The sequence below is a fragment of the Pangasianodon hypophthalmus genome, chromosome 25 (assembly GCF_027358585.1).
Source record: "Pangasianodon hypophthalmus isolate fPanHyp1 chromosome 25, fPanHyp1.pri, whole genome shotgun sequence".
Taxonomy (NCBI): Eukaryota; Metazoa; Chordata; class Actinopteri; order Siluriformes; family Pangasiidae; genus Pangasianodon; species Pangasianodon hypophthalmus.
The window spans coordinates 9,773,436-9,800,963 of record NC_069734.1 but is presented as its reverse complement, the minus strand read 5'-3'; the positions used below and the strand labels follow the sequence as shown (position 1 = coordinate 9,800,963).

At 39.7% G+C, this 27,528-nt stretch overlaps 1 protein-coding gene across 1 annotated transcript; it reads right to left on the bottom strand.

The window, feature by feature from the left end:
• Positions 1-7: 7 nt before the first annotated feature.
• Positions 8-26,159, bottom strand: abtb2a (ankyrin repeat and BTB (POZ) domain containing 2a). Its single transcript, XM_026937433.3, has 17 exons — positions 25,108-26,159; positions 14,680-14,829; positions 10,702-10,909; positions 9,921-10,073; positions 9,667-9,832; positions 8,943-9,032; positions 8,666-8,767; positions 8,414-8,510; positions 8,151-8,283; positions 7,794-8,035; positions 6,598-6,776; positions 6,337-6,442; positions 5,107-5,209; positions 4,921-5,005; positions 4,760-4,828; positions 2,100-2,213; positions 8-1,399 (listed from the first exon to the last, which is right to left on the bottom strand). Exons 1-17 carry the CDS (start codon positions 25,964-25,966, stop codon positions 1,214-1,216), a joined length of 3,042 nt encoding a protein of 1,013 aa, XP_026793234.3. The 5' UTR covers positions 25,967-26,159; the 3' UTR covers positions 8-1,213.
• Positions 26,160-27,528: the final 1,369 nt, after the last annotated feature.

Below are 27,528 nucleotides of genomic sequence, written 5' to 3'. Positions count from 1 at the left end.
CGTATAGATGAGCTGGGATGTGAAAATTTGTTTATTGAAATGCTTTTGAATTACATTTGGCAGATGCTTTTATTCAATGAGATTAATGTGAGGCAGGATACTTTCCAAGCCTGAAGCTAAGCCTAACGGTGGCAGTCCTGGGACTGAAACCAACACCCTTCCAGTCATAGCTCAGAAATGTAACCCTTTAAACACCTATAACTTGCTTGTCAGTCCAGATTTACATTCCCTACTGCTGTAATGGCAAATATTTCCTAATAGCATCACTGTAGTTACAGTATAATAAGACATAATAAGAAGAATACATGAATAACAAAATGACATATGAAGGGGTTAAATGCTGGACTACACTCTTAAAAAAAAAAAAAAAAAAAAAAAAAAGGTTCCTCAAGAGTTCTTCGGATGCTGACTGGTTCTAGCTTTCAAAAGGGACCCCGCTTTGGAACCTTTTCTGAAAGAGAATGCCTCTAGACTTCACGCTCTACATAAAACTCCCATAGGGACAAACCAAAGAAGGTGCTAGAACTTTTTTTCTAAGACTGTACCCCTGCCAATGTATTTGTAATAACATGTTAATAATAATAATAATTAAAAAAAAAAACAAAGCATAGAAGTAGAAAAAATAATACATACAATAAATTAGTCTTTACAAATGGTCCAAAAGTACCAGCGTAGCACTTGCGTAATACATATATTTACAGTATAAAATGTTATGTATACAAAGCTATGTACAGGTTACACTACAGGGTGTCTGAAAAGTCAGGAACCAATGAGAATATGTTGAGAAAATGCATAGAGTGTAAAGGTGAACATGTAGAGTATATACTGTTAATAATAAATACAAATTTAAGTATATGTAGTTTTATGCTCCTTGGTTTCTGACTTTTCGGACACCCTGTATTTTAAACACAAGTATTTGATTCACATTTTGTCCACTAGAGGGCACTATTGTATGGCATCTGCTTTCTTGCTGTATGGATACTGTATGTGTGCCATTTTGTAGAAAGGTTTTTAATTGCATAAATTAACACTCTTAATACTCTGTCCTGCAGTGCTTGAACATCCATTTTCCAAAATCTATTGTATATATGAGTTTAACGTCCAAAATGCACCTCTAGCCAGTTGATAGATTCAGCTCCAACAGGCAATGAGAGCGAGCTGAAAGCCTGACTGTCCATGTTCCAGACCTTACTATCAGATTATCCCATTCCCTTCACCCTGTTCTTGAGCTGCAGAGTGAGCGAAGCCTAGAGATAAGCGCTTCCTGCAGGTCCTCCAGAGCTTCACTGCACTCGGGTCCCAGCAGCAGCTCTTCAAAGTCTCGTCTCTGCAGCATGACGGGCATATTCTGCAGGAAGAAGTTTTGGCAGGAGGCAGCCAGCTCGACTGCATCACACGCCTGTTACAGAGAAACAACAAATGCCAAGGGAGAATATCATTAGTGTTAACCGCTCTGTGAACAATTGTGTCAATTTTACAGAATTGACTGGGTTGCCAGTAAAGTACTATAAAATGTACAGTAAACAACTGTAAAACATTTAGATTAAAAGTACTGTAATAACTTAATGTTGTATAAAATAACACATAACCCGGTACACTTGCTCATTTGCCTGATGCAGTATACAGTGGAGCTGAAAGTTAAGCTTGTGCTGATTCAGCTACTTCTACTACTGAATTAACTCCTGTAAAGACTTCATTTAATCAATGCAAGCTAGTGGAGGTAATTGTGGTGGCTCAGTGGCTAAGATTTCGAGTCACAGATAAGAAGGTCATGTGTTCAAATCCCAGCACCACCAAACTGCCTTGATTGGGTCCTTGAGCAAGAAACTTCAGCTCAGTTGCATCCTGCATCAACCAAATGAGCAAATCCACTGGGTTATGTGTTGTTTTATACCTTGTAAGCTATTACAGTTGTTTATTGTAAATTTCGCAGTACTTTATTGGCAAGCCAGGTTGTATTACTGTAAAATCTACGGTAAATTTTTTTACAGTGCAGTTGATTCACTTAATGTAATGCCAGAAAAATGTTAAAACCAGTTTGGATGAAGAAACAAACTGAGTTTTATTTTGCAGATGTAGCTTGAGATAAGTGTTCTCACCACGGCTGCACGGTAGATGGACACGGCGTTTTGGACGGTCATCCGCTCAGCGCAGTGTCTCTCACACACCCTCTTCAGAGCACTGAGCTGGAAGGAGTCGGCCACTGGCAGGAGCTGGAAATGAAACGGACGCTCATGAGCTTGAGATGAACTAACCCATACAGAGATTAAACGAATACTCCAACGTAATCACTACTGCATCTCTAACTGTGTGTGATTAGCACTGAAAAGAATTTCCTTTACTGAGAAAAGAAGAGAAAACCTGATCATTCAAAACTCAAGTGTAGTAATAAGGCAGAATGTAAAGTAGGTGAGACAACATTAAGTTTAGCTTAAAATTAACTTCCTGATAATGAGAAGTGATGCAATTTGGCGGCTACCAGTAGAAGAGAGGGATGTTGCCATGTTTTTTTTCCTTTTCCTGTGAAACATCAGTGTTTTTTTTTATTTTTTGCTCTACATATTTATTTCTACTTGTTTTACTGCTACAGTCTCAAACTGTTCAATTTACCCTTTTTTTTTGCGGTTCTGTTTTGATACATCAAGTCATTTTTAAGAGAAAAACATTGGTCATTTTGACACTAGTAGACAGTGATGCATTACATGCATGCATTTTCTACACAGTATTTTAGATTGAGTCATCTGAACTGTGAATTTTGAGTGGTATGTTCTGTAGCTAGCTTGTGTGGATATCAGATTAGCTTGAGATCTACCATTGAAAAGATGGCAAACAGTAAACTAAAGATAGGAACACACACAAGTGAAGATCATACAGCAATTTGAGTGATGTGAGCTGAAAAATGGCTGCCAATATAAGCAGGATAGGGCCAGTTTTGTGTGCAGCCTATAAACATTTATGCAAAATTAATATTTTGTGGAGTCTTCCATCAATGCTATTTTTAATTAAAGCTCTAAATGTGTATTATTTGTTCTTTCTAAGATGGGACTAACTCTTTTTTCAGAGTTAATAATTTCAGATTATGTGTTACCAGTCTAGCTGTGTGGGTCTAATTATTCATAGGTACCACAAACCCTTGATACAACTACAAGGACATTATTTCATATCTGTGTCATCCTGAGACATTTATTGTTAGACTGATGGTTGGAATTTTGAATTTACATTACATTATCACAGCAAAGTTCAACAACTGCCCTCAGGCTACCGTTAAAGTGAGTTCTTTTCTCAGAACAGGAAAATGTACCAAAATTCTCAGCTATGGTAATCACACATATGCTACAGATGCAGTGGATAGAGATCACGTTACAAAACACACACATACAGTACTGTGCAAAAGTCTTAGGCACATGCAAAGAAATGCTGTAGAGCAAAGATGCCTTCAGAAATAATGAAATTAAATGTTATATAATAAAAAAATACTGTAAAAAGCAGTGAACAGTAATAAATTAAAGTCCGTATTTGGTATGATGACACTTTGCTTAAAAAAATAGTAGCCTCAGGTACAATTAGTGCAGTTTTATAAGGAAATGAGCTGTAAGTGTTACTGAGCATCTTGCAGAAACGGCCACAGTTCTTCTGGAGACTTTGACTGTCACACTTGCTTCTTATTTCTTATTTTTGTCTGAAAAGTGTCTCTTATGTAATAAGTTGCTTTCTTTACTGACATACACACATTTTCCTGTAACATTTAATTTTGTGCTGGAAATCTAATGTTTGGAAAATATTTAAAATGTTTTTGTACTGAATCAATAATGTAGAAGTCATAAAATAAAAATCTATAACAAAGTTTGTACTTAAAAAAAATAGGGTGCCTAATACTTTTGCACAGTACTGTACAAAACACTAGAGACTTACTTGAAGTTAATGAAAATGAATTTGTTTTGGGGATTGGGCAATACTTTTTTGTACAAAGTGTGTCCAAAACCACTATTACTTAATAAATAATAATAATAATCAATGACATGGTGGTGTGATGTGGCCTGATATGAAACAGAGTTACTGTCTCCACCCCCAAAGTTCATTATTTTCCAATAACAGCACATTCTGAAGTGTTTTATTTCTCTCATACCACACCAATTTACTAAAAATTTTTTTTTGATTTATTAAAGAATGGCATGTTGTACTTTTTATCCATTTATACTTGCATTTAATGTTGTGGCGCATCCACAAAACAAGTTAGTTCCTGTTATCTCTTGCATTGATAAACAGTCGTTCCCTCACCAACCTCTTTTTTTCATATTCCACACTATTAAGATACAAAACTGCAGCTTGTCATATTACTAAGAATTGTAAAGTGCAAAGCCCTCCATCCTGAAAACTTCCCCATCTCAGCTTTACCTCTGACTGTTACAAACCACTGACACTGGAGACTCCTTCCAAAAATGCTAAATATATTTAACCATCAACAATTATACATTTTTAAATCTGTTTATGTGGAGCGTCTTCAGGTCCTCGTGAATGAGCTGGTACTATAGAAACAATAACCTATTAGAATGAGCGTATTAATATAAACCCTGCAGCTGGAACTACTGTCCGAGCTGCTGTTGTAGAAAATTAATCAACACCATGTGGCCAATCAGAATCAAGCAATTCAACAATGCTGTGGTATATAATTATTTAATAAAATCAGTGATTCATATGCTGAGTCTTCAGTGTTCCATAGGCAGGACTGATCAATAGATTTATTTGAATGTTCTCTCACCTCTAACATATCAGAGATGGTTGCATCGGAGTTCTCTGCTCCTCCACCATACAGGTGAGACATCAGCATCTGAAATACCAATTTTATGCTTTTAGTAAACAAAGAATTATTCATTTAACACTGTTTATTTCACTGTCGTTGCTTTCTGCTTGTTGTTTTACCTGAAAAGTGCTGTGCTTGATGTCCGTGATCTCGATGATATGATCTGTGCCATTTGATTCATTAATGCTGAGCAAATCTTTGAACCTTAGTTAGGACACAAGGAGCAGATGTTTGAGTATATAATAACATTATCACTAGCATGCATTGGTACAGGATGTAAAGCTGAGCTTGTTTTAGTATCCAACCTCTGTGATGCAGACATGAGGAGCACGCGGTGTGCGTAGAATGGCCTGCCTTCCACCAGGAACGTCACATCTGACATCTCAGAGTTATTCAGGAAATGGATGTCTGTTAGTCAGTAAGACATGCATGAGATTTATGATATTTGCCAATGGGAAATAATCTAAACTATTCTAATCCTTCATATTTTATACTTTTGGGGAATTAATTTTTGTGAAATGTGCATTAATATGATTAATGAGAGCTACGTTTTGGGAAATAGGGGTTAATATGGAGCAGTCAGAGGTAAAGTTTTCAGCATGGAGGGTTTGTGGTTTCTTGGTAACATTACAAGCTGTGGGTTTTTTTGGTCTAAGTAACTTCATGAGAGAGAAAAAAAAGTAAGGCTGGTGAGGGAATGACTGTCATAGTTGCTATACCGCAAGTGATAACAGGAACTAAATTGTTTCAGGGAAGTTACACATCATTAAATGTAACTATAAACTGATAAAAAGTTCAGTGTGTCATTTCTTGATTAATTAAAAAAACTTATTCATTGGCAAATTGTTACGGTATAAGAGGAGTAAAATAGGTTGTATCCTATCACACAATCATTGATTTATTTTCCTATAACAAGGAGCATAGCAAAGATGCCTTCCAAAATAATAAAATTTAATGTTTATACATTAAAAAAATACTATAAAGGGCAGTAAACAGTAATAAATGAAACAAAGTCAATATTTGGTGAGACGATCCTTCGCTTTAAAAAAAAAAAATAGTAGTCTCAGGTACGATTTGTGCAGTTTTATAAGGAAATGAGCTGTAAGTGTTACTGAGCATCTTGCAGAACCAGCCACAGTTCTTCTGGAGACTTTGACTGTCACACTTGCTTCTTATTTTTGCAGCAAAACCCAGCAGCCTTCATTCTGTTTTTTTTGTCTGAAAAGTGTCTCTTATGTAATATGCTGCTTTCTTTACTGACATACACATGTTTTTCTGTAACATTTAAATTTGTGCTGGAAAACTAATGTTTGGAAATCTAAAATGTTTTTGTACTGAATCAATAATGTAGAAGTCATAAAATAAAAATCTAAAACAAAGTTTGTACTAAAAAAAAATAGGGTGCCTAAGACTTTTGCACAGTACTGACTTAATGTCTTAAATGCAAATGTCATTACATGGTGTTGGATCACAGTTTATACAGGATAGGCTGGAGCTTGCTCGTAAAACTGTGAGTAAGACGTAAAGTGTCTTACCTAGCTGAGCTGCTGATGTGTTCCTCAGTTCTGGAATAGGAGGCAGAGGAGCAGAGCCGAAGCAGTGGCTAAACACAGATCCCAGCTTCTCACGGATCTCTTTATTCTGGAGGGAAAAACAGACGCTTCTAAGATTACAGCTAACACTGGAAAAGTCCATTATTACAAACACCAAAAACCTTTCTACTGGCAGTGTGATTTATTTCACAAACAGACTTAATCTGTGTCTGGAAGGCTTGCCTCTTTGTTCGATTTGTTTACCTTGGTGGTTGTGATGATGGAGAAGAGCAGTGGAAGGCCATCAGAGATCAGCTCGTCACAGTGTTTCTCCTCCCACAGAGAGCTGAAGTCGTTTAGGAGGGAGAGAGTTAACTCAGTTCTGGACTGAAGCTGTGCTGTGTGCAGAGACTCCAGCCACACATGTAGCCTCCATGGTACACCTGCAACACACACACACACACACACACACACACACACACACACACACAATACATGTCAAAACTACAGACTAAAAAGGTCTGAAAGCAGATGAAAATAATTTTAAATTACGTGTCTGTGCTATGTATTGGACAGGTTTACAAGGAGTCTTGTATTGTTAACCTTTTTACTCTCAACAATCTGTTTGTAATTCTGCTTATCTGCATGTCCATCTGTTTGTTTTTATGTTTGTCCATCTGCTTATCTATTCATCTATCCATTTGCCTGTCTAATCTATCCATTTGTCATTCCACTCATCTATTTGTTTACATTTCTGTATGTTTGTCTGTCTATCCATATTCATTATTTGTCTGCATGCCTAACTACTGTAATGACTGTTTATCTCTACCTCTCTGTCTGCCTGTCTACCTGTCTTTCTGTCTGACTACCCATCAGTCTTCCCTGTCTACCTATCTGTCTATATGTCCAACTGTCTGACGACCAGTCTGTCTACCTGTCTGTCTACATGTCTGTCTACATGTCTGTCTACATGTCTGTCTACATGTCTGTCTACATGTCTGTCTGCCTGACTACCCATCTATCTGCCTTGTCTACGCACCTGTCTATTCATCCACCTGTCTGACTACCAGTCTGGCCACCTGTCTGTCTGCCTGACTACCCATCTATCTGCCCTGTCTACTCATCTGTCTATTCATCCACCTGTCTGACTACCAGTCTGTCTACCTGTCTGTCTGCCTGACTACCCATCTATCTGCCCTGTCTACCCACCTGTCTATTCATCCACCTGTCTGACTACTAGTCTGTCTACCTGTCTGTCTGCCTGACTACCCATCTATCTATAAGTCCACCTGTCTGACTACCAGTCTGTCTACCTGCCTATATGTCTACCAGTCTACTTGTCTCTGTCTACCTCTCTACCCAACTGTCTGCCTTGCTGTCTACCCATCTGATCGTCTGCCTATCTGTCTGTCTGTCTTTCTGACCATCTGTATGTAGACAGTTTCTGCTTCAGGCCATACCAAGCGCTCTGAGCTCCATGGTGACATCCAGGTAGCCGTGCTCTGCGCTGTGTAGGCTGGCCTCCTGCAGGGCTCGGATTCGGGCCTTGGTCAGCGGTGGGACTACCCCTGCACTGTGCGTGGATATAGAATGATGCTCTGGTCTCTGTACCTCTTCCACACCTTCAGCCAGAATCTCCTCCAGAGAAAGCACATCCTCCTGCAGCCGCTGGGGCTGGCTCAGTAACTTCCTCAGCACATTCCTAAAGCAGAGAACAGCATGAGAAAAAGCAGACTTTTGCATGGCATACCATTTGCTAGTGTGAATGGGTGAATGCAAGGTAAGCTTGAACTCCAAATACTATATTGTTACTCTACCTGTGTCCATGTGCTGCAGCTTGACTGAAGCAGTTCATATCCTCATACAGTGATGTGAGAGAACTCCCGCCGTGCACTCGAAACATGGGGTCAGCACCACGGGACAAGAGCAGGCTGACCATCTCATAGTTCCCTAAACATATCCAGAAAAAAAAAAAAACATTGTATTGAGACTTTGTTGAAGTGCTGTGTCACATTTCCATATAAAACCAAGTTGTTATCTAAGTTTCAGTGCTCGTTATTCCTCTCTGTACAATTCGTACCTGCAGCAGATGCCAGCTGGAGCGGTGTCTCTGCTGAGCCCTGGTGGCCGCTCTTATGAGCACGGCCCTCCACATCAGCCCCCATATCCAACAGCAGCTGAAACAGTTAAGAATTCATATTTAACATGATAAATATTAGAATACTCTGCTTTCAGTTTTCTTTCACTAAATATAGTACAAATTATATAGTACAAATGCACTGCAAAGCTATAGTTACAGTATATATTGAATGTATAAGGATTTACAGCTCACCTGTACCACTGATAAATGTCCGTACAGCACAGCGAAGGTTAGTGCCACCCAGTGGCGGCTGTCTGGGTGAACAGATGGGTGTTTAGGCGAGCAGCTAGGAACCTGCAGTGAAGGGCAAAAAGAATCACTATTGCTAGATAAGGCAATATTAACACTATACTGTTCTTATGAATAATCATGTGGATGCTCATTAGGGATAAATTCATACATTAACAATTTATATCCTGAATGTATTTATTCCTGAAAAAAATGCTTTGTGACAATGTCCATTGTTTACCCCTATATCCAGATTAGCGCCTGCATGAATGAGCATGTGGACCAGAGCTTCATCTCCTGCTGAGCAGGCATACATCAGAGGAGTCATGCCCTAAAATCACACAGACACACACAGACACACACAGACACACACAGACACACAGACAGGGTAACTAAATTTATTCCTGCATCCTGAAGAGCTTGTAGCTTCCTAAAGAGGTTCTACTTGAAACCATCTCTGAAAGGGAAAAATGTTGTTAGATTCTAGATAGAACCTTTAGGGTTCTAGATTTACACTTTCCCCCAAAAGTGCAAATTTCCAACAGGACAAAAACTGTGATGGCTATGATCGGCATGTTCACAAGTACATTACTTTATAATAATAATGTATAAGAATTTTTTAAACTTATTGACATTGTTGGAGCTTCTCTTAATACTATGGAGCAATTTAAATTAGCTGTATTTGACTTTAAATTATTATTTAGGTTGTATACCTATATTTTGGCAACTAAGCCCGATTATTTCATTAAGAGTTCAGGTTGCAAAGTTAAAACCTGCTTCTAGACCCGTAATGATCATATAATTCCAAAGATATTTTAGAAAAAGAAATCATGATATTGTCATGCAGTGGATCTGGCTGGTTTCTGTTTACATTTTTCAGGATCCTGGACATTAAGTTCAGAATGAAAAGGGGTTGTTTGGCAGGGGAGTGGAAGGTTTGTTATTCATATAGAAATACTTCCAACCTGATCATCCATAGTATCTACTCCATCAGGACCTAGCAGCTGGATGGCCTGACCAATCAGATCTGTGCGTCCGCAGTTGAGCATGCGGAAACCCAGGTCCAGGTTGAACTTGTCTAATGCAGACTTCGAGTCCAAACGCTTAAAGGAGCTGAAACAGCACTCTGGCCTAAGAAAGAAAGACAGACCAAATGACACGTGGTTATTTATATGATGGGAAAGACAATATTTATAAGACCATGAAGAATTTTTCATACTTAAGCTGTCTGGGTTCACAGTCCAGTCCGGGCAGGAGCAGCCTGGCTGTCTGTCTCACGTCATCACTGTCCACTAAGAGACTCCGCCGATGCTCAGAGTGAACCATCGCAACACGCATCCACTCCATCAGAGGGGGGAGTAAAGGGAACGGCCTATATGAAGAACAGATTCTTGTATTACTTTAGCTCTCTGCATCCCTTATAGAGTAACCATGCTCCCCGGTGTGTTAATTTAACCACAGACAAGTGTAGCAGCACGCCTCTTGTGGAGCTCACATGCTGCTAAATAACTTGTGACATGAGCCAAAGTGACGTGATTGTCAAAAAACTGTGAATCAGCGTGTTGATTTTGCATTTCATTGAAGATCTACAGTTTCTTTCCTCCTAAAGCCAGCCAGCACAGCAGCTACTGTGTTTACTGCACTGTACTGAAACTCAATATAAGCGATTACACCTGCTAAAGTCATTGGCGTTCACCAGCAAGAATAAACGCAGACATTTCCACATGCTCATTCTGTGACACGAAAAGATACATTTCCCTGATACATGAATTCCCATTACGATATCCTCACAGGAATGGAATCCCTATAAAAACAATTATATATACACTAAAAAAAGCCCGTGGAAAATTTTAAAAACAAAACTATTTCACTGGCAGATCTAATTCCATGAAGAAATCGACTGGAAAACATGTACATACGAGTAGCACATTCATTCATTCACTGGTAAGCAAAAGAAGTGTTAACCTGCTCTTCAGGTTACTTTCTGTACTGTAACTCACCTCTCTTTGCTCAGTGCCATCCTGGGTGGCTCTAAGTTCGGATTCTCCATAGACTCCATCTGCGGACTGCGCAGGAAATAGTAGAGAGTGTGCAAGGCATCGGGAGACCAGGAGAGCTGCTGCTTATGGCTGGGACGGCCAGGACTGAGGACGCATCCCCCTGAGAGCAGACGCTGCATGTGGCGCATGGCACGGGATACCAGGTCACCTGAGAAAATCAAAACAGAAGGCTGTTTACCAAATGTGTGCTTGTGAGCAGCTTCTCCAGATGTGCTGTGCTCTGACCCTAACACATGAAAATAAAAATCTCTTTTGGGGATTAGTAAGTGCGCAAAAAAGGACCCTAAACATATATATGGCTATGTTTTAAACGTTCCTACAAACGATTTATAAAACAGACATTTAAAAAGCTTTGAAATCTTTCACAGTCGCATAAAAAACACGCTTGTGAATGACTCCACCTACACGCTTAAGGGTTTTTTTGGTCTGTCTCTCAAGGATGTTCTCCAGGGATTTCCATTTCACAGAAAGGTCCTTTTAGAAATCCAGGAGAGCTAGAATATTTGAGGAACATTTTTCTCAGAGTGTAAAGAAAGACCTTAAAAGTCCCTATGTGGTGGAACAGCACTGAAGACCAAGTAATTAGTCATGGCTTTTATTTTTTTTTATTATTGTTGTTGCTAAAATTGTACAAAAAGATGTCTCTATGTAAATCAGGTTAAATCTGGCATCCTGGTTTAAAAGAAAGGGGCCAATATTGACTCAGAAGCAACTCCTCACTGTGAGGGGGAAAAAATCGAAACAGTCTTGCAGAATGTGTTTCCAGCATTCTACTGGTGAGCTCTTTAAACATAAATTCCAATCCATGGATCAAATCTGATATGAACATTATAGAAACAAAGCCCCCATCTATAGAATATCTATCTACGTTGTCAATGCCACCTACCTGTGCATATAAGCATGAGATCTAATAAAATATCAGACCTTTACATCCATACCATTAAGATGTTTTACTGATATAATACTAAAAGCAGCTCACTGATTTCTCTTTCATCAAATAATATCAGCATATACACAATTTCTGCACCTTTATATTCTAAAAGCATTACAAATACACAATCCAGTACAGTGTCTCCCATTGACTCATGGCAGAGGTGGAAATGTGACCAAATATGTAGTGCAGGCTTTAAAACACACTGTGGAAACATTAATCAATACTGCCAGCTTTGTTTGTGTAGAAATCCAGGCTCATGTTATTCCCATAAGGAGGATGAGCAAAAGATAAACAGAGGAAGCCTGATATCCTCTCTTTATCATCTGGGTTCATCATTAAAAAAATCAGGAGCCTGGAGAAAGAGCAGTGGCCACACGGAGAAAACATCACACTGAATAGAGGAAGCATGCCACAGGAGCGTGACACTGATCTAATAAACAGGGGCTGATATTGTCTTTATAGGGATTGAGTTCCAGGTTTGTGCAGTGTTTGAGAGGCCAAATTTTGGCCAGGCTTTAAAAAAGTGGTGCTCTATAACTGGAAACCCATCTGCCTTGAGGCTAACTGTGCCGCTCTGCACTTACTCCTTAATTACCATATCAAAACGAACACGGATGAATGATCTCTGATAGATCTACCACAAAGACCCGCTTTTCAGCTCTCATGGGCATTGGGTGTGGTGTTATTTTGCAGGTTTGTCGCAAACAAGGCACAAAGAGGGTACTTTTCCCTCCTCGGGACCAAACAGAAGATGCTCTTGTGGCAGGAGCACAACTGACGGAGTGTTTCAGATCGCCTGAGGGCTGGACCAAGCAGCGGCCAGGAGCACATGCTGCCCTCACCCTGAGCTGTGGGCTGGAAAATAAACACACGGCCAGCAGCACAGCCACATGTTTTAGAGGAGAGCAAGTCAAGCATGAGCAACAATGTGAATAACACAAAGAAACTCTTTTTCAGGATGATTCTAAAAAAAAGCAGTTAACATGGCAATAAACAGCACATGATGAACGTAAATAAACACCAAAACTAAAAAAGTTTTCTCCTCGAATGCTTTCAGCATTGCTTAATGCTCTCCTTTAAGAAACAATCAGAAATATGCAAATACTTCTACAGTGACTGAAACAGAGAGATAGAAAAGGGAATTACTGATATATTTACATTTTGTCAACTCATATTTCTCATATAAAACTGCATCATTCTTCACTATATGAAAAGGTTTGCTGTAACGAGCATCACATTAAAAGTACACTGATAATTGACTTTAAGCATTAATATAGACTTTGGCTACGTTTACATGCACATCAATATTCTGATATAAATCAGAATTTGGCAATATTTTAATTAGTATTGAGTCATGTAAATGTCGCAATCCGATATCACAATTCAGATTAAGACAATATTCTGATTCCCCAAATTCCGATTCCCACACCTGGAATATGCCTTTTGTAATCGGAAATTTGTTCCACGTAGTTCCACTCAGTCTGCAAGGAATTGTGGGTGCTAACAGATGCTTAGCTGTAGGCTAAGTATTTAGGAATGGCAACTCAGGCATATTTACATCAACCACATATACAGGAACATTCAGTTGTCTGTACGCATATAAACATCGTATTTGGAATATGGCTGCAACCTTAATTTAGACCTTAAATGGAATTTGATGTGCATGTAAACGTAGCAATTATTAGATTGTCATATAGTAGTATTGTCAGTACTACTAGCTGGCCCATCCCTGTTCATCTAAAAGAAGTGAACTCCAGAATTATTGGCACGCTTCAAGAAAATTATTGTATAAAGTAAATAGTATGCACATCTACATACACTATAGGAACAAAAGTATGTGGACACATGACTATTACACCCATATGTGGGCCTTTCCCAAACTGCTGCCACAAAGTTGGAAGCACACAATTGTCTAGAATGTCTTTGTATGCTATAGCATTAAGATTTCCTTTCACTGGAACTAAGAGGCCCAAACCTGATCCAGCATGACAATGCCCCTGTGCACAAAGCGAGCTCCATGAAGACACGGTTTGCAGAGGCTGGTGTGAAAGAACTCGAGTGGCCTGCACAGAGCCCGGACCTCAACCCCACTGAACACCTTTGGGATGAACTGGAATGACCAGGACTTCTCGCGAAATATCCGTGCCCTACCTCTTGCGCTTTCTTGGCTGAATGGGCAACTACACACAGCCACATTCCAAAATCTAGTGGAAAGCCTTCCCTGAAGAATGGAGGCTATTACAGCAGCAATGGGGAACAACTCAGGGGGGAACAATTCAATACTGAGGTGTCCACATACTTTTGGATATATAGTGTATCTTTCCTCTAACAAACATCATTCTCATAAGAACTTCTTTTTTAAATAATAGTATGTTATCTAAAAAAAATGAGGTAAGGTCATAGGCATTACAACACACAACAATTAAAAACAAATAAAAATAATCAGGGCTATAATAAAGAGGTTTTGAATGTCTGGGTTGATTGAAAACTACCCTTATGCACCGTAAACATTTGCTCATTTTCATGAAAAGTGCCAACAATTCTAAAATTGCTTGTAGATTTTTATTTTTCAAGAATATTTAAGTAGGTTATTTGCTGATTTATAAACTAAGGATCTGTGAATTGGACCAGTGTTCTGGTTTCTTTATTAAAATTCCAACCATAACAATCTGAGCAGTTTTTTTTTTTTATTTAAAGGCCTGTAAAGAAACCATTATAATCGTCCATATTGCTGAAAAGAAAAAAGACATGGATGGCTTTCTACAGGTCATGTTTGAATAAGAATCTCCAAATTTTCCTCTGATTTCTGATAAAACAGTGGTTTAGGTATGCCTTTAACATAGCTACTGATGGTAGAATATGAATCCATAATAACACCAAGATTTTATACACGGATTCTCGGTAGGAGTTTCTCCAAGAGTCGTCTTTATTTCCGACAAAATAAAGTTCGTTTATTTCAGGTAGTTTATGGAAGTCATACTCACTGAGCTCTGAGATGCTTCCCACACAAGTGGCCAGCAAAGCCTGTTCCAGCGTCCGCACCTCCATCTGAACACACGTGTCCTGTCTGCCCTCTGAGCCTGGACCATGACCCTCAGCATACGGGCTGAAGTGGGCTGGCAGTGAGAGCTCACCTACACACAAAAACCACAATCAGATATGAGAAAACACTATGGAAATAAACCTGCTAGCAAAGAGGAACACCCACACTTAGGGTCAAATTATGTGATTCTAATTATTTCTAATTATCAAGATAGGAATGGCATAAAAGGCACAGCCCAAGATGGCATTATAACAAATACCATGCATTCATTGGTACAATGCCCGAAAACAAACATGTCAAGCTTTATCCTTAGTTCCACGATGGTGCAAAAATGATAGCGCTAGTTTTCTAGGTCTGAAGTTATTACCGGTTAGTGGAGCGAGCCAGTGTGCCATTAGAGTAATAAGTCACAACCTCACATAGCCTTTCCCTCTATTAGAGATAAGAAGAAAAAGAACTTTGAAGTCTAGCTGCAATTTTCTTTACAAAGATCCCTCAGGGAATGTGAACACAATGCAACCCACTCCCACATCATCCTTTCTTCTTTCTCTTTAAAGCGACAGTTATTGGGGCAGTTGTATCTCATACATTAAGGTTTTAAGCTAATCATTGGTTGTGAATTCAAATCACAGGACTGCCAGAGTGCCACTCCTGGGCACTTCAAGTGGATCTTGATACACCGCTTTGTATAAAATTGTTAGCAAAATTAATGAAGATGGATGTGTTTAGTAAACATGACATGTTATGTCTTTTTGTTATGTTAATTAGTTGTCATAAATGAAACTCAGATTTCTGTGCAAATATCATATAAAGGGCTAAGGGTGTTTTTCTTGGATAGGCTCCAGATCCGTTTATAAAAGATGAACAAATGAATTAACAGTAATTAAACTAATGGATCAATTAATGTTCCATGTAAAATCCAGTTATTGTTTCTTTTGTGCAGATGATCATTATAGAGTAAACTGCTGAATAAACTGCACACAACTGGTTTGGCTGGAACGGTTTGACTTCAGTGAAACCAGCTTAGGGCTTTAGTCAAACTGGCTTTAATTATTTAACCTCCTGTTTTTTAATCCTTTCCCATGAAGGAGATCTGCTGCTCCTCTCCAGAACTCCACAGTTCTCCTGATTCCCACTCGAGCTCTAATAAAGTCATGAATCTGAGGCTGAACTGAATGGCAGATGATTGCCTCTGGAATACACGTCTACCTTTTCTTTCTTACAAGCTGCAGGGGATATAAAGCATACTCTGATGAAAACAATAAGAGGAGCTCAAGCTTGGCCTCCGATTTATAAATGATGTTCAGCTCCAAGTAAGATAGAAGGCTTTGGGGATTCTTCTTTTACACATGATTCAAAACCCATCCCTTTCCCTGGGAACTCTCGTTCAGTAGGTATTAAAAAGGCATCAAACAGGGGATAAAGGAATGGATTTGTTTTCAAAATTAAAGTAAACGATTGACCATTCATCCAGGCATGTGCGGTCATTCATTGAAGTAATTCACAAAGTTGGTATGATGAAAACACCTTTATTCAGATGCTAGCCATTTGATATACTGTATTTAGGTCACATTTATGGATGCACTCTTTGAGAATATTTCCTTAGGAGGAAGTGAGACAAATCAATAAACGCAAACAAACTGTAAAATCTATGCAGGACTATATAGTGTGAGCAGAAAATGCTTAGTTCAGCATGTGCTGACTGGTGAATCAGTACAATAATGCAAACTCAGATGCTAAAATATGGCCTGTATAAAACTCAGTGATGGGAATTGCAATTTTTCAGTCTGATGATAAATGTACACTCAGAAATACAGGAAGAGCAGAAGAATAAAAACAGGGGGGAAAAAAACTCTATTTCTGAAATATAATACAATCTATAAAATCTGACTGGCTTGCTTTAAACATTAGGATACATTTATGAGTGAAAACCGAAGCTGACTTTAATTCTGAGACCACAATGTGCACCAGAGTGCCTTCATTTCACATGTGCTTCATATCATGGCCATTAGCTCACAGCCCAACTTTAAATATATAGTATAAATACATTCAGCCTCAAATCAGCACAGCTACCTCGCATACGCAGTCGTCTAGCCCGGGCTACACACATGCTGGTTCTGCAAAGGTCAGATGGGTTTTTGTGAGCCACAGGGTGTGTTGTACAGCTGGGCACGTGGTAAACCCGGAGACCCAAACCCCTCCATCCACACCCATCCTTCACCAGCACAGCCAACCCAGCGCCTTTCCCATGACCAGCCATTCCTACACTGGCAGCCCTGAGGCTGACATGTGCGTCATAAACAGCCACACACACACACCCAAGTGCACACAGAGACACATGCACACACGTCTGGTCTCGTCATATAGTGGATTGAGGGAAAGGGAAATGCATGTGCGCTGCCACTATGAGAACGGATAAGGAGGACTGAGGTTGAACTTGGCAGACTGTTTCACTTAGAACTACAAATCACACAGACCGCTGATGAGAGGCTGGGAAATATGTATTAGTGCAGTGGGTCAAATCTGGGCTAAAGCTACTAGGCAGAGCCAGGGAGAGGCATTAAAGCCAGTTGTGTAATACACATACAATTATGAAAGCAAGTATTAGAAATTTACTTGGCTAAATAAATCAGCTAGCTACTGAATAGACTCTTCTTTATGTCTCAAATCACATATTTTCACAATTACTTTGACCTGTTAGACTGAATTCCAGTTAGAACTCATCTCCCGAACACTTTAATATACTTAAGGATACTTAAATATGGGATTGCAACATTAATCATTTTTTTCATGATCATGATTTTTGCTATTTCAGTTAATTATAATATTATTGGGAAGCTTGGCTGTTGTTTGTTGATTAGGTATTAGCAGGTATCATTTTTATTGGTGGCGCATTAAATTACAAACACCACACTGATATGACATACTGTCTATTTGGTTGCATACTGTTATTTAATTATTGAAAGACTAACTGGTTTTCTGTTAGTCAGTAGATACACTCAATCTTATGTTAATATTTACATATACTTAAAGGAATATAGGGTTATAATTTACAATGTAACATAATTGTGACTATAACTGTAATTTCAATATTACCATGCATTCCTTAAATATGTAAAAAAAAAACATTATTGTACTGTCATTTGAAATGAAACAAAGCTATTCTTTTTACATTTTCTAAAACATATCCATTAAAACTTGGAGAAAAGCTTGGCAAAGTCCAAAATACTTATGCATATCCTGGAATATGTCATCACATTTCAATTTCAGCTAGTAAAATCTGTACTTCCACTGCTTACTTACATTGTTGGAGGAGCACACTGGTTTTAGTTCACATCATTTCTCCCCATAATTTCCACCATTGATAACAAATATGATACAACAGCTACCCAGAAGACATATTTTCTTGATGTATGAACTATGGCTTGAATGCAGAGCTAAAATCCATATTTTATAACTACAACCCTCGAACATCTGAACATCATTAAGCCGCTTCAAGCCTCAGCTTTAAACACAATTCCTCTCGATGCAGGTACGCTACTGTAATAATATTCAAACAGTAATTTGGATTTAGATTCAGTCTGACCCATTTTCAATGAGAGCAATTGTTTGTGTGTGGGCTTTATTTGAATTTCAGGTCTTGTAAAAGAGCCTACTCTTTACAGAACAATGTCTGAAAGAAACTCCACTCAAACCTCAAAATGTAGCCACCCTCATTTGCCTAAATATGAGTGATTAACCTATTTCCCTCTCTTAAGCAGCATGGTGTGAAAACAGTAAGTCAGTCAGAGTGTAACATCGTGGTACAACAGTGCCATTCTGAGCAGGGCACAATGGTGTGAGTGTGCTGCACAGGTAGGCTCAATCAGCCCTTGTGTTACATGCTGATGTTTTTAGAGCGTTCTGTGAATATCTACATGTAGGTTGGCTTGCTTACCCTGAAACACCAAGGGGAAATCAAGCCTGGATGGGTTTGAATGACTGTGTACTCACGCAAGCCTACATTTCTCCTGAGAATCAACCAAATGACTGGGTGATAAGTTTCTTTTTTTTTTTAAACTGAGTTTAGTGGATTTTCTTGAGTAGCAGTGGCTTACAAATTTAACCAACATGGGCAAAGGCTCCAGTTTTCTTTAAGCCTTGAGATTTTTTCACTCACTTCTCTTTATTTTACTTTCATCCTGCACTACATATAAATACCTAAACATGGAATAAAACCTTATGCTTCAACTGCTGGAACATTGGCGCTACAGTATAAGTGGAATTTATTAGTGTTGTTAAAAGATAGGATTCAAATTCCTCTTCTGCAATAAATGAGTAGATGGCTTGATTTTCCTTAGGAAAGTAATAGCTGCCTTGACATATCTGATAAAACCATGCACATAACCATTAAACCATCTCTCATGTATATTTTAACTTCAGCTGTATTTTTTTTTGTATAATACACCCTCAATATTAATGGTGCTCTAATTTTCTAATACCACAGTGCTGTTGAATTCTTAAACCTGATTGGTCAAAGGTTTTGATTAATTTCCAATAACTGCAGCTCTCACAATAGTGCCATCTATAAAATTCAAATGACAGTTTTCCACCACAGGAAAGTCCTCAAGACAGAAGGCTTTGTACTTTCCAGTTTCTTGAAAACATGAAACGCTGCGTTTTTTTTTTTTGTTTTTTTTTTGGTTTCTTTGTTTTAGATAGAAAAAATGAGGCTGTTTATAGCTGCTATAACTTACATGATAACAGGAACTAACCCATCTCATGTACGGACCACAATGTTAAATGGAACTAGAAATGGTTAAAAAGCTTGACATGTCACATCAGGCCTCATCACACCACCCTGTCATGGATTATTTTCCTATAACAGCATGCCCCATCATGTTTTATTCCTTACTTAAGTTCTCACACCATTATGCACAAACTGACCAAAGCCATCTTTAATCCTGCTATTCTCTAAAACCTCTTGACAAAAGGACAAACTGTGGGTTAATGTCACCCAGATGTGGAAATCAGAGTGCACATATCCCCTTTTTAACCCCTTCAATTCATTGCCACCTATACTCTCCAGCTCCAGCAGAAGATAAAAAGCAGAGTGTGGCCAAAATCACGGTCTGCCAGTTGGCAGAGGTATTTAACACCACAGCCAAACCTTCCTTCCCTTTAAATTCCACTCGAGAATGGGATGGAAAAACCAGGAGTAGCTTAGCATTACTCCCTCAGATTCAACATCTACCTCGTCTATCCAGCCCTAAACACGTGAGCCACTTTCCAACAGGGCCACAGTTTCAATCTCAATGGCAATTTTTTCCTAATATGCCATGACTGAGAAGTAGAAGAAGACCCTTCCTTGTCTGGGGTTAAGCAGAGAGCAGAATCTCTCCCTAATGATAATATAATTTCTCAAACACCATCTATCACGCTTTCACCAGCTAACAGGGCTGTTGCTGAGAGATGGCTCACTGTAATTAAGCGTGTCAGTTTGAAATATTAATCAAAGCTTGGGCACTTGCTAAGCACAGTGTTAAAAAGAGATGACATCTGGTCATTAGTTCTCCAGGGTTAACCCAGAGGCGTAAATGAATGTGACTAAATAAATGACAAGTATAGAATAAATATGACAAGTATAGAATATGATATATGTCCCAGATTAAAGACACTTTGATGTGGAAAAATTTATAGGCTGATATTTAGATTTATTACTAAAATCTGATATTTAATCTATGGGAAAAAGGAAAAACGTTCCTGAGGTTTGCAATTAATTAACTTGGTGGTTATTCATTTTGCTCAGGGACCAACCCTGCTGGCACACCTGTTGTTACTCACACCCTTTGGGGCAAAGTTCAAACCCAAATACCGTTCACAATGCAGGGACTAATCGTAGGTCTTTAAAAACTTGCTGCCTTCTAACTGATTTAATTTGCTGTATGATTAATTGTCAAGGGTGAGGCAGAGATTAAAAAAAAAAGAAGGTTTGGCTACATTTCAGCCCACATCTGGGTGGTACTGTTTCCCATCACTGGCTGATTAACACCTCGTTTAACTTTTATTAGTTGTTAAAAACTAGAGGAAGTCACTTAAGTGCTATTCCCACATGAGTGCTCAGAAAGAGTGGCGTGTGTGCGATTCACTGCTTGTATGAAACATTCTAAGGTGTTGGTGGCTTTCAATGTTTATGACGCACCTGTGGTTTGGGCTTTGCACTCATGAGTAATAAGGTATAAAAGCCAAAGGCCACAAAAGTATGGAATTATTTTTGGGAGGTCAGGAATGGAATTAATGAACTGTTAATATCCTGTTTTATTATTGATGAGCTGTTTGTAGACATTTGAATCTGATTCTTTTGACGCAAAGATATTTACACTTTAGGAGAAAAGCCTTTTTTGACGTTCCAATGGACACTACAACTCATCATGATAAATAACGTGGTCAATTTTTTGCTCGAGTGCTCCAGATGAAAAGAGTAGAGAAAAACTAAAACTTTTCAGGGCAATACATTCCCAGGTCTAGAGTCTATATCCCATGCACTAGAGCCATGTAATAAAAGTGTCATCAATTTTTTTTTTTCTTTGACTTAGGCTACAGTGGTGGAAATCACCATCAACTATTATCAAATTTGTTTATAATACTTATTTTTAGTTATTATAGTCATAAGCTTAATTGGCTGGTCAAGTGAATTAAATGGGTCCAAAACAAAACTTGGTTTTAATAAAACTAGGAACAATGGTGTAAATATGATGGAAAAAGTTTGTGTATCTACATTTCTGACACAGGTTCAGGTTCTTTGTAAGGAAAGTTCAGGAATAAACTTTAATAGCACCAATAAATAACTAAATAGTACAGTACATTTGCCTTATATGCTTAGTATTTGAATAATTGGATTTTATTAATAAATAAATCGGTGCTGTGATCATAATATATCTTTTTTTTTGGCAGGGTTTCATGGCCCCAAAACTTTGAGAACACCATGAGGTGTGACTAATGCAAAATTAGTCTCAGGGCTTAGAGATGTCTCTTTAGGTCAGTCTAGAAAGTTCATTGGGACAAGAAAACGCTGGTGTCATGAAGGACGCATGAAAATATCCACGTAACAGCTGAGTTACCATATAAACGTGCAGAGGTACACCTTACAATGAAAGTGTGACAGACTCCTGTTTAGTGTACGCATAAACAGAAAGAAGTGCCACTTCTATTAGCTCTAAGCCTATATTTAGGAATTATCACACCTCTCTGGACCAGGTGGCATTTGTTTCCTGGGCGGCGTGTTGAGAGGTGAGGAAGGTCAGTGGCAGGAAGACCAGCTGTCACTGTGAACTGCCTCTTCTTCACCCTGCTCAGTCTGCAACATTTGCCTAGGTCAGCTGGTACAGGGTACAAATAAAGCCTTGTACAAAGCCTTGCGCAATGGCTTTAGAAAACAGTCAGAGCATAATGATAATGGCAGCAATGGCTTATTTGACCAAAACAATGTTCAAGCCTATGTAGCTGCTAAATACTCACTAATCCAAATAACTGGAGCTTAATAAACACATTATTTTGGGCTTTATAGGAGCCACTCACTCAAGTTTAAATGGTCTTCATAGAAAAAATCCATACTACATGCATACATTTGGTCCCTAACTGCCCAGGCTTTGGAAATGTTCCAATTCCTTTGGTTTGTAGTGAAGCTCAAAGAAACTGGGCTGTGTCGGCAGAATGCTTTATGAAGGTAATTAAGCAGGGATGATTGTAAGGCTTAACACTCTGACCAAACTCTGGTTCCCACCACTGAGCCAGCCAGACCAATGACCTCACCTGTAACCCTTAATTTTCCCCAGTCTCTTGCAAATATCCGGTCAACCATTACTGTCAAGCTCTCAGAATCACTGTTTATTCACGAGGATCACAACTTCCTCTTAGTTCAGAGAAAAACAACTAGATCCTAGCCGCAGGGCATGCTTACTCACTCTGGGTTTCCACTTGACATTGCTGATATCATCTGCACTCTAGAGTTTCTGGTGTGGTCTTGTCACGGTTATGACTGTTAATGAACTCTTCCTACAATTAAATGTGGAGACACTGGTTTTGTCCGTTTTACTCCACAATTAGTTTCCAGTCATCTCTCTGTAGCATATAACTGATTTACATCTAGAATGTTATGTAGTAAAGAAAAAATTAAACCTGACTAATGAGATAAACAGATGGTTCTTAGCTTTCAGTGGTTTTAAGAAATATCTTAGTAAAGCCTCACCCTTGGTCGATCCTCCTATTTTGAGGGAAATCCTTGTTTTTATATTCATATTTGATATGCTTCCAGGTTTTGGTGGGTTTAATATAGTTTCAGCTGAAACCTATCATAATTTCACAGATGTACCCAAGCCATATACTGTAAATCTGCAAAGAAAAGATCTAAGCGGTTCTAGCTCTCAAACACTCAAAGCACAAAGCCACCAAACTGAAACTGCTGAAACAGCACCTAGACTGGCCAGGATTAGCTCTAGGTTTACAGATAAAAAGGGTGGAGGTCATTAATGGAAAGATGGTGCATGGAACTGTAAGAACTATAAGTCTATAACAGAGCAGACAATCTTTCTGACCTTGCTTTGTTATTATGGACATTTACTGCTTTAATAATTTAATAAACGAGTTGCCAAAAAGCCATATGGATATTGACTACTAAAAAGAAATGAATGAACAAGACTGTAGAATATCTCACACACTAGAAAATGGGGCCATTCTGTTACAGGAGTCGAAGAGGTCACTTAGGTCTTAAAGACTTCCAGATGTGGGCCTGTTCAGTGTGCGAGAGAGCTGCTTTTGTATGGAAGAGAGTGTGCCAGCCGTGAGCCTGCATGTCTCAATCTGTTCTCCGTAAGTAGTGGTAGCTCCACTCTCCCAGCCACTAATCAACACCAAACATATGCCAGCAACTGATAAGTTTGTCCAAATGCATGGTGAAAACACAATGCGTGAAAGATTAACACATTAGGTGTGTGAAGACATTTTTTTTTTTTTTAAAGTACTCGCTCATCTATGGACTCAGAGTCTTTTTTTAATGGATTCTCAAGCAATCAAAATATCATGTGCCCATTTGATATTAAACAGTATTGATACTGAGCTTCACCTGTGGAAAAAAATGAATGACGAAGTCAATGTCTGGGAACATTTTTGCCCGACCGACCTGTCATACTCAATCACACTGAGAGCAAGTGTGTGTGTGATTTGATTAGGCATAAATTTCTCTTTGGACGGTCATCAAAACTACATTCAATTCACCCAGACCTGGAAGCACTTATTAATGCTTTTCACTTCCAATGCAATAACTTTGGAAAGGAAGCAATGTACTCTATTACACACGCTATGTTTTATAACAGCAACACATCCACACACATATCTCCCCTATCCCCCTCTCCTGAGCTGGTCTGCATCATGTTTTCTTTTAAAACACTGTGAGGCAGAGCAGTTCTGCAGGGCCAGCCTGTCATAGACCCAGTCCAAATGCTGATTCAAACCAGAGCAGAGAGAGAACAGAGTGATGGCTTTTCAGTGTGATGCACTCTGGCCTCTTTCACTCACTGCTTTCTGCTTACTTTGCCATCCGTGTACAGCTTGGCACAGGAAGCGCAGGGCAGAACAATGGGCTTTTGTGTCCTCATTCCCTGTTCAGTGAATGTTTGAATGTAAGATTTAAGATTACCGACTGTAGCCCATCTGTTGCTACACTCACTGTGTCAGCCCCCTCTACCCCATCCGTCAGTGGAAAGAGACCACCATTGACAGGATATTATTCGATGGACCATTCTCAGCACATCAGTGACAATGATGACAATGACAGTGACAGTTGGTCATGCTGTTGTGTGCTGTGCTAGTTCGAGTTCATCAAGCAGTCAGAATAGTCCATCACTCACAAATATACAGTCAGGAGTCAGAAACTGATGTGTATACCATCACACACTCCTAATAAGACCGCTCTAATGACTTACATATAACTACAACTCCAACCGCTGACAATAATAGTCATTAAGTCTAAATTTTGTGAAATATTTCCCTTTTTGAACATATGAGAAATGTCCTTACCTGACAATTCAACCTCAAATAACTTACCTGTCAACTGTCACATTTTTAATATCTATAAACTGTTTGATACATAGAGAAATTTAAGTCATTTAGCCTTCACTTGTTTCATATGAAGCTTTTGTTGAGTTCTGTAACTTTAAAATGAACATTTTTGAGGAAAAAGGAAAACCCGAGGAATTTTTTCATTTGCATTGCACTAGCGCAAATGAATGGCATGTGTAAAGCAACACCAACAGCCTTCACACTCAATGCAAACAAGCCTTGAAAGGTTAAACTTTGCAATGGGCTGTTTATTTACTGCGCTTTTATCCCTCACCATTGGCGTTTTTCCCGCAGATCAGATGCTCATAGCTCTGCAGGAGCCCGTAGAGCTCGGGGTCGCCGTTCACTGCTGCTTCCAGGGCGTCTGTGGGCACTGGACCCCCGAAATGACCCGCTTCACACGCTGTCAGCACCCTGGCACCGACCTCCTCCATGAGAGTCTCCATGCACGAGGCCAGGCAGATGGCCGCGTGCTCATGGACGCGCACCGACACCCGAGTGTCCACCATCCAGCGGAAGAAGCGACCCACGGACAGGATGAGGCCGCAGCGCGATGACTTGCTCCTGCGCAGCAGTTCTCCTGCACTCATGCTGTACAGGGACATGGCGCGCGCAGCGGCCGAGACGCACGCGTCGGCGAGCGGCCAGCTGAGCACGAGCCGCGCGGCGCTCTGCACCTCGTAGCGCGTGCACCTGCAGCGCAGCACGCTCAGTCTCTGCGCCTCGCGCGCCACGCGCAACAGCGGCCGGCGCAGCAGCTTGGACACTGCGCGCACAATGTCGCGCGTAAAAGGCGAGGGCGAGGGCTCGCGCTCTCCGGAGACTTTACGCAGCACACAGTCCACCTCGTCGTCCGTCCAGGGGAATTCTTCCAGGTCCGGCAATCGCGGGCATCTGGAGAAGATGTCCTCCGGGTCTTCCGGTGCTGTGTTCACGGAGTCCCAGCTGTCGTTGCGGCTGTTAGTGGAGGCGGAGCGGCGGCACCGGTTTGCCCGGTAAGCAGCTGAGGTGAGCTGGGAGTTGGACTTGGAGGATGAGAGGCTGAGGGAGTGGTACGAGTCTCCCGCGCCGTATCCCGAATCCAACGTCAAATCCTCCAAAGTCTTCAGGTTAACACTGCTTAAGGCGGCCATTCCGGTTCAGCTGATCAACAGATGTTCCCGTTACACTCCTAAAGCAGCAGTACTAATCGTGTACTAACGTCAGAGTTAACGTGTATCCATCTGCTTCCCGTGCTACAGCTTGTGCACGCGCTGCTCGCTGGAGTATTTTTGGGAAACTCGAAGTGAAGCAACAGCTGAAAAGTTTGTTTCCTAGAAGTCAGCTGAGGGACTTCTCTCAGCCAATCAGCCGACGCCTTTCTCTCAGCCAATCAGACACAACAAGCGAGGTAACTAACCAATCGTTGCGTCGGAAAACAAACATATTTACATTAACATCCATTTTAATTCATATAGTAGGGATGCAGTCTTGGAAAAAGAGTACTACACTGTTCCTTGTTGCTGGAGTGGTCTTTAGTGCATATCTTTTACACAGAAACGTGCATATAGTGTACCTTTAAAAGGTTAAAGCTTTTGAAGGGTACATTATATCTACAGGTGATAAATACATATTAAAGGCAGAAAAGATGAGGATACTAACTCCAGAGACAAGGAAAGAGAGTGTGGACAATATCTGAATGTCACTTTGATCTGATGCATGTAAATCAGTACATTGTCTTATATGTAAAGATGAGAAACCTTTCTGAGCTTTTCCTCCCTGGTGAAAAGCATAAGGATGGGGTAATATTAAAAATATAATAGAAAGGTGTCAGAACACACAATGCATCACAGCTTGCTGCATATGGGGCTGCGTAGCTGCAGACCGGTCAGAGTGCCCATGCTGACCCCTGTCCAATGCCGAAAGCACCTACAATGGGCACATGAGCATCAGGACTGGACCATGGATTTACATCATGTGTGTGTCGCTTACCTGGGGAAGAGATGGCACCAGGATGCACTATGGGAAGAAGGCAAGCCGACGGAGACAGTGTGATGCTCTGGGCAATGTTCTGCTGGGAAACCTTGGATCCTGGCATTCATTCTTGTGGATGTTACTTTGACACGTACCACCTACCTAAACATTGTTGCAGACCAAGTACACCATGCAACATTTTTGTTAAACCCCTTGAATTAAAGCTGAAAGTCTACACTTCAATCACATTTTTTCACATTGCTTCATTTCAGATCCATTGTGGTGGTTTATAGAGGCAAAAGTATGAAAATTGTGTCATTGTCCAAATACTTAAGAATCTGACTGTAGCTAAGAAGTTTAGGGTTCAAGGGTCAAACTGTGGCTATCATTCAGACTTACTGAACACCAAAACTGTTCTGCACAAGTTTCATTTGAGTTTAAGGTAAGGCAATTTCTCAAATTTGCATATTTACCAAAGACTCAGGAATCACAGGAATATTATTAACAGTCTGCACAGGGAGTTTACTCTCTGAACCATCTGCTGTTCCTGTAATGTCTCTGCATTAATACTGTCTCACAAAAATACATGTTCATCATATCTGGAGTAATTTTTGGACAGACTGCTTTAATTTTAAACTGAACATTGCTGATCATATTTGATGTAAATATTAATGTTCCAATACATTTTGGACAAAACTAAATATTATATAAGTCTTCTTCATATGGTTATTTTCCTGTAGGC